Source organism: Sorex fumeus, unplaced genomic scaffold (assembly GCF_029834395.1).
Source record: "Sorex fumeus unplaced genomic scaffold, SorFum_2.1 ptg000098l, whole genome shotgun sequence".
NCBI classification, from domain to species: domain Eukaryota; kingdom Metazoa; phylum Chordata; class Mammalia; order Eulipotyphla; family Soricidae; genus Sorex; species Sorex fumeus.
The window spans coordinates 89,306,618-89,313,898 of record NW_026606155.1 but is presented as its reverse complement, the minus strand read 5'-3'; the positions used below and the strand labels follow the sequence as shown (position 1 = coordinate 89,313,898).

Genomic DNA, 7,281 nt, shown 5'->3' with positions numbered 1-7,281 from the left:
TCATTTCTAACTCTGGGCAAGTTAACTGTCTTGCACTTTCTTTTATTTGAAATGGACAGGAGTATTTGATTCCAAATTTTTAATATCTAGGTCATGTAAAGTGCTCAATAATACCACAGAACCATTAGTATTAATTGATACTTTTACTCTTGATCAAAACAAAAAGGTGTATTAAGGCCTCAAAGAGTATAAAGTGCTTTGTATTGCACGCCCACACTTATACAGCCTCCAGTACCACCAGCAGTGACTCCTGTTAGCCTTTGAGCATCACTGCCAGCCTGCCCCCAACCCCCCGAACCTATTATTTTCTGAGTCAAGATTCCTCAAAAGGTGAAAGTAACTCACAAAGGAGTTAAATAATTCATTTCAAAGTCACGTTCCTGATTCTAAAACAGCACTTTGAGACACTATTGGGAGTAACCATACTTCCTGAGCATAAGCAAGAAGTTAAATTAGATTTTACTTAAGTGTTATCTTTTTTCCAGAGCAGCTTTAGAGCATATTTGGTTGCCCAATAAACCTTTTCACATTTTTTAGCAAGATTAAATTTAAATAGTAAAGACAAAAGACCCAATTAATTAGGACACGACTCAAGGTTTGCTTTAAATAAGTTGGAGGATTGGTGGGGGGGGGGGGGGGGGTCGAACGACATGACACTGAAGAGAACCATTTTCTATAGTACAGGAGTCTCTTTATTTTTAAACAAACACCTCTCATGCCATGAATTCATAGGGAATGGGCTCCAGCAGCTCAGGCTCCTTTCCATTAGTTCTTACAAAGTGTGCTTCTCTGGGTGGAGCAGGTTAGAAGAGGGGAAAAAAAGGTGACTGTACTGGTTCTTAGAGTACTTTGTGGACTAATTTAAACCACAAAGTACTCTAAGAACCAGTAAAATGACAGATGTAATTTCACGTAAAAGAGGTAAGGTAAAGGTAAAGGCCCTCCCATTGTTCGTCAATTTACTCGAGCGGGCCCAGTAAAGTCTCCGTTCGAGACTTTGTTGTTACTGTGTTTGGCATATCAAATACTTCACGGGGAGCTTGCCAGGCTCTGCCATGCGGGCGAGATACTCACATAAAAGAAAATTAGATTAATACAGATCAGATTCAAAGTACTCACCTGGCGCTTCAGTTGAACCCAAGTCCCTTTCTCTTTGGCTTCCTTCTTTTTCTGATCATTTTCCTTTACCCGTTTTAAGAAGCTGTCTCGACCCTTAGAGTGCTTAATATGCTCAATACGAACATTAATTCTCTTGGCAAGAATCTTGCCCCTGGAAAGAAGATGAACTCTTATAAATGCCTCACCAAAAACATAACTCAGAAGGAACAAATCTGCAGGTAAAACCGCCAGTGTAAAAAAATAATTGTGATTTTTTTTTTTTGCATGGGGATGGGGCAGATTAACTGGATTTAAGGTTTAACTGGACTTAAGATTTAACTGAATTTAGCATAGCATTCTGCAACCTTTCTATACTTGTGGACTGGTTTCTGTCTTAGACCAGCAAAATTTAGAAAACTCTTTTAGCAGTGTCACAATTAATCATAATTTTTTTACTCATAAAACAGAATAAGGTGATGGCAAATTTGCAATAATGATCAATCTTACTGCAAGACTTAGTGTTTGGACAAACAGCCCCACTTTTTAGCTCTTTCTTATGATAACGGACATTGAAACTAAAATCAGGTTGCTGTATTAACTTACTAAACCTTTCACTCTGGCAACAGAACCACCTTAAATCAATCCCATGACGTTCCACTACTTTGATCTTTCAAGTTGTCTCCTCTGACAGGATACAAGACAAACACCCAGTTTGCTTGAGTTTTAAAAGGACGCTTCCTTTGCCCCACTTGAATGACCAATTAAGACATAAGTCCAATTGGCAAAGTGAGAAGGGGGCATAAGGGATTACTAGTTAACCCTCCCAATACACATTACTTACTTGACTTGTTTGTTAACGACAATGCCAACAGCATGCTGGGTAACATTGTAGACTCTTCCAGTTTTGCCATGGTAACATTTGTGGGGCATTCCTTTTTGGACAGTGCCCATTCCCTATAAACAAAGGAGGCAAATGTCATGCCATCTATTTCCCTTTCTTATCAAGGCTATTCAAGGAACTTTTTCTTTTTAATGGCAACTCAAGAGCTTTCAGAGTCAGTGACGTGTGTTTTTTCATATATTGCTTCAAAAAGCAATCAAAAAGATAATCATCATTAAACTCTACAGCACCATAATGTATTTAAAAATTAGTCACAAAGTTTTAACTATTTTTAATAGCCATCTGTAGCATAACATTGGTTTGCCCTTCCTCCCTGGCCAGGAGGAGCTTGTGTTTGTTGATTGCCCCCAACCTGTCAATTATCTTTGTCTCCTGATCAGACTTTGATTTGTAAATATTGTCTTTCTCTTCTCCTTAATGTCCTTTGCATGCTTAGTTATTTCAGAGCAGTTGCTTTTTGTATGGATACAGGAAAATAGTTAAAAAGACAAGCTTGTGGCTTGGGAGTTGACTGACTCCAGATAATTGACTCTCAGACATCTGCTCACTCGACTTGAGCCTCAGTTGCCCTTACTTCCTAGATCCCCAAAAGCAGGGTCCAGACGAGGACCCAGGGCAAGCAGTGAGCTATAAACTACCCTGGCATTGAAATGGGCCTGGCCAAAGTGTCCTAACTATAAGAGTTTGGTCATGGGAGAGATGCTGCCGCCACTGCTGCGGCCCTGGGTCGCCAGCGACATTAGAAGGGGAGGACCCCACAGGAACTGAGAGCTCACGCCCATCGGGGCCCTGGGTCGGCCCCCCCGAAGAAATGAGTGGTGGATTGGCCTCAAGTAAGAGCACCGTGTATGTATCCAACTTGCCTTTTTCCCTGACCAGCAATGACTTATACTGAGTATTCTCCAAGTATGGCAAAGTTGTAAAGGTTACTAGAATGAAAGATAAAGATACCAGGAAGAGTAAAGGGGTAGCATTTATTTTGCTTTTGGATAAAGACTCTGCACAGAATTGTACCAGGTCAATAAATAACAAAGTTATTTGGTAGAGTAATAAAAGCAAGTATTGCTATTGACAATGGAAGGGCAACTGAGTTTATCCGAAGACGAAACTACTTTGATAAATCTAAGTGTTATGAATGTGGGGAAAGTGGGCACTTGAGTTATGCCTGTCCCAGAAATATGCTTGGAAAACGTGAACCTCCAAAGAAAAAAGAAAAAAAGAAGAAGAAAATTCCTGAATCAGAAGAAGAAATTGAAGAAGTAGAAGAGAGTGAAGATGAAGGTGAAAATCCTTCTCTTGACAGTCTTAGTCAGGCCACTGCTTTCCAGCAAGCCAAAATTGAAGAACAACAAAATAAATAGAAACCCAACTCAGGAGGTCCCTCAACACCAGATGATTCAAGACGCCCAAGAATAAAGAAAAGCACGTATTTCAGTGATGAGGAAGAACTTAGTGATTAACATTTATTAGGTAAATATCATTAATTTTTAAAAATATTGACGGTACCAGTTTATTTGGGCTAATAATGATTATTTTCAGTATTCAAGCATAAGAAAACTTAGTATTAAATATTTTTATTCTATAATAGTTCATTGAAATTGAAAAATAATTATAAAGTCATTTTCTGTCTTACCAGAATAAAATTTTAAAATCAAGATATTATAATAACCATTTACCTTGAAATTAGTTCATTTGAATAAGAAAATACTGTCATAGTAATTTTACTGTCATCCCAAATAAAAGGATAGATACTAAGAATAATTTTCTGAGACGTTTATAAAATTTTATTCACATCCAAATAGTTTACATGAGAACTTTTTTTTTTGCTTTTTTGGGGGCGGGGGATCACACCCAGTGATGCTCAGGGGTTACTCCTGGCTCATGCTCTCAGGAATCACTCCTGGCGGTGCTCGGGGGACCATATGGGATGCTGGGAATCGAACCTGTGTCAGCCATGTTGGCTGCGTGCAGGGCAAACCCCCTACCCGCTGTGCTATCGCTCTAGCCCCTACATGAGGACTTTTGAAATAAATATTTTAACAAGAAGTGCTCTTTAAAATAAGCAATTCTCCAGGCCAGAGAATTAGTACAGGAATTAAGGATTAACTGTACTTAATTGTCAATTCATTCCACAAAATCACCAAGAGTGACCCTTGAACACTGACAGGAGTAAAGCCTCAGTTATGCCCCCCCAAAAAATTAAAAGCAAACACTTTTAAAAACTGTGAAAAAGTTAAAGAATTTATTTTTATTCAATGATAATGAAATTTTCAAGGACACTTAAAAAAAAGAGTTTGGTCATGGACAAATTCTGTCATGATCCAAAAGTAACAACTAGATTTGGACCCTGCTGGAGTTAGGAATGATTGATCCAGCCTGAGTACTGTAGTCTGAGTCTGTGGTAAGATGGCCCCAGGAGAGTCACCCTACAAGCCTTAAAGTGTCTAATACTGTGTCCATACAGAATGGTAAATATAAGGAAGGAAAATTAAAGATGCTGATTAAGTTGCAGGTCTAGGAGGGGAGAAACACACCTTAAGGGCTCTTTTGCTGTGGGCTGCAGGCGGGATTTCTGTAAAAACATTTTTGATCACGTTTCCTGTGGGGAGGCATGGTTGGGAAGGCGTGGTGAGAGGATAAAAAAGAGTGGCTGTGGGGAGAAAGGGATGGATTGAAGGAGAGACAGTTTTGGAGACAGCTGAGAGACAGCAGAGAGAGAGGAGACGGATACAGTGGGAAGAAAGAATTGTGCAGTTAGAGAGATAGAAAGAGAGAGGGGGGGTTGGAGAGAGCTGGGAGAGACGAGAGATTGAATAAATGGCAACTAATCAGCAACCAGCTTGGCCTTCGTCCGTCCAAGGCAACAGCCATCTGGGGTGGATAAGCGTCTTGAGAGCACCGAACGCAGGCGGTGAAAGAGAAAATAGCCTGGAGAACCCGCGAACATCCTTTCCCATGTAATTCCTACGCGAGTGAGGGGCTTACACAGCTTCTCTCAAGAGTAAGATTTTTTCACAGCCATCCTTACCAGTAACTCTTTACACAAGGTATTCAATTACATCTCAATGAACTCTAACTCAATGTTAGCAACAACTAAGTAATGAGAAAAACTTAAACACAAATAATTCAGATTTCTGAAAATATTAACAGTCTACACTGAAAGCTTATTAAGTTTCCCATCTGAAAGGATAAGTATTGACTAAGTTATGTCCAATTTGTAACTTACCTTTCTGTCGACGATATCACCTTTCTTGTATATCCGCATGTACGTGGCCAAAGGAACAACTCCTGGGAAGCATCAGTACACAGTCAGTATACAAATTATGAACTAAGCAGCTCTCAGCATTTAAAAAAACAAAAAGGCAGCTTTTGAGTTTCCCTGGTGGTGTGGTGGTGCTCAGGGTTTATTCCTGGCTGCGCTCGGAATCATTTCTGGCAGGCTTGGCAAACTCAGTCTTGTCATGTGCAAGGCAACCCCTCCACCCGCTGTACCATAAATAAATCCAGCTAATATAAATTCAGAGTTGTATTTTACAATTTTGCTGATTCACAATGAATGCAGCTATGTAAGTCATGCTTTTTAGTACAAGTTAGGGAGATGCTAGTTAATGTAGCACCAAGACCACAAACACCAACAATGTAATAAAAAACACAAGCATAATAATGCATTAAAAAATAAAACTGGAATACATCTTATAATAAAACATAGGCCAAAAAAATAAAAAACAAACCATATGCAAAATTACAAATGCCATACTTACTTTTCTCAGGAGTAATGTACTTACCATGTTTTCTAAAAGGTCTAGAGAACATATAGCGGGTGCCCCTCCTCTTTCCCTTTGTGTTGGTCATTTCTGCTCTTTACTGGAAAATGTGAAAGATATAAAGACAAATTTGGTATATGTACCTCTACCAAAAATTTCAACTTTGAATACTTGCATTTCCCTAGCAAAGTCAGATCTAAGAACATGTTAATCTAGAAGGGCGTGGAAGAAAATTAGAAGACAAACTGACAGTATCACAAAACCTTCAGTAACTCTTCTGATCAACCTAATTTTTGGTCACAGCACATTTCACACAGCATCTACTAACAGTCAAAATGTCCAATTAATTTACATATGATGACTGACATGTTTAATAGGAGACATGTTGGGCAGAAGGGGAAAAACAAGCAATAAATTATGGACCCAATTCTGGGTCCATTTACACCCCGATCCTCATCTGGAAGACAGGGCAATTAATTGAGGCCAAATCTACAAAGCACTGGCAACTGAGCAGTGGTTGTTAACAGTAACAGGCCAAAACAATGATTTTAATCACTGCTGGTCAGTCATGCTAAAATTGATATCACAAAGTGAAATAGAGGGCAAGGTTGAATTTGAATATCCCAACAAATTATTTCTCAACTAACATGAAAATTCTAGAGAAAATGGACCACACCAAAGCATCCTTTCTATAGAACGCAGAAACCTAACACCATTAGTCCAGCGAATGCACTCTTAAAAAGGCCAACAAGCATGCATTAAGTGCTAAACATCCTGTTTTTATACTTTTTTTCTCTGACTCCAAAATCCTACTCATTCCTCAGAGGCAATTCTCCAAGAGAGAAATGTATTATCAGATACAGAATAAAGTCTAATAGTTAAAAAATTGACTAATCTGACACACCAGGGTCCCATCGCAAGATTTCTTAAGTGGGTACTTTCAACAGCAACCTGGGCTGTTCTTACAACATGAGCCTCTGACAAATCAGTGAAATGTGCCCAGTTAAGACACTGATAAAAGTAGCAATAAAATCGAACAATTTCAACCAAAATATCACCTGCTACCACCAACTAGGTAATTGAAACCAAAAGTTATTTTTTTATAAAAGGCATGTGTGTGTGTGCCGGGGGGAGGGGGTGGGAGGGAAGTGGGGCACTCACAGGACTTCAAAGGCAAAGCAAATATGTAGATTCCAACACAAAAGATGTGGCTGAGGGTGTCTGTATGCAATCTAGTAGCTGATCTATCCCAACGAAAACGCTGAACCAAGCACACCGCAGCTGTCTCCTGGCCTTCATAGAAATGACCAGCAACCCGCTGCGGGGGGGACCACCATGGCCCGAGGTCATCCCCAGCCGGGATCAGTGGCTCCCATTTTGTATTTATTTAGCAAGCGAGATTCGCTGTCTCCCATTGGGCACCCACCCCTCACCCATGACTCCACAGCAGCTTCTCAGCAGGCAGCCTCACGGGGATTGCTCTGCTTGCTCAGGGAGTCTCAGCCTAAGAAGAAGCTC

At 39.9% G+C, this 7,281-nt stretch overlaps 1 protein-coding gene, 2 non-coding genes and 1 pseudogene across 3 annotated transcripts; 1 reads left to right on the top strand and 3 right to left on the bottom strand.

Annotated features, from left to right (window-relative positions):
* Positions 1–684: 684 nt before the first annotated feature.
* LOC130041884 (60S ribosomal protein L21-like) lies at positions 685–5,871 on the bottom strand. Its single transcript, XM_056134165.1, has 5 exons — positions 5,785–5,871; positions 5,226–5,287; positions 1,940–2,052; positions 1,120–1,270; positions 685–803 (listed from the first exon to the last, which is right to left on the bottom strand). The coding sequence occupies exons 1-5, from the start codon at positions 5,849–5,851 to the stop codon at positions 714–716; spliced, it is 483 nt and encodes a 160-aa protein (XP_055990140.1). The 5' UTR covers positions 5,852–5,871; the 3' UTR covers positions 685–713.
* On the bottom strand, positions 1,772–1,898 carry LOC130042234 (small nucleolar RNA SNORA27). Its single transcript, XR_008795181.1, has one exon. It is a non-coding gene; the product is annotated as a small nucleolar RNA SNORA27 (small nucleolar RNA).
* Positions 2,144–2,220, bottom strand: LOC130042208 (small nucleolar RNA SNORD102). The gene has a single exon (XR_008795162.1). It is a non-coding gene; the product is annotated as a small nucleolar RNA SNORD102 (small nucleolar RNA).
* LOC130041883 (zinc finger CCHC-type and RNA-binding motif-containing protein 1-like) lies at positions 2,764–3,459 on the top strand (annotated as a pseudogene).
* Positions 5,872–7,281: the final 1,410 nt, after the last annotated feature.

What these genes read in the sequence shown, in the direction of transcription:
- LOC130041884 (XM_056134165.1), bottom strand. Translation starts at nt 5,851, where the DNA reads ATGACCAACACAAAGGGAAAGAGGAGGGGCACCCGCTATATGTTCTCT. An exon ending in GTGATATCGTCGACAGAAAG is followed by an intron (nt 2,053 to 5,225) that starts GTAAGTTACAAA and finishes CTTTGTTTATAG; the next exon opens with GGAATGGGCACTGTCCAAAA. An exon ending in GTCGTTAACAAACAAGTCAA is followed by an intron (nt 1,271 to 1,939) that starts GTAAGTAATGTG and finishes TCTTCTTTCCAG; the next exon opens with GGGCAAGATTCTTGCCAAGA.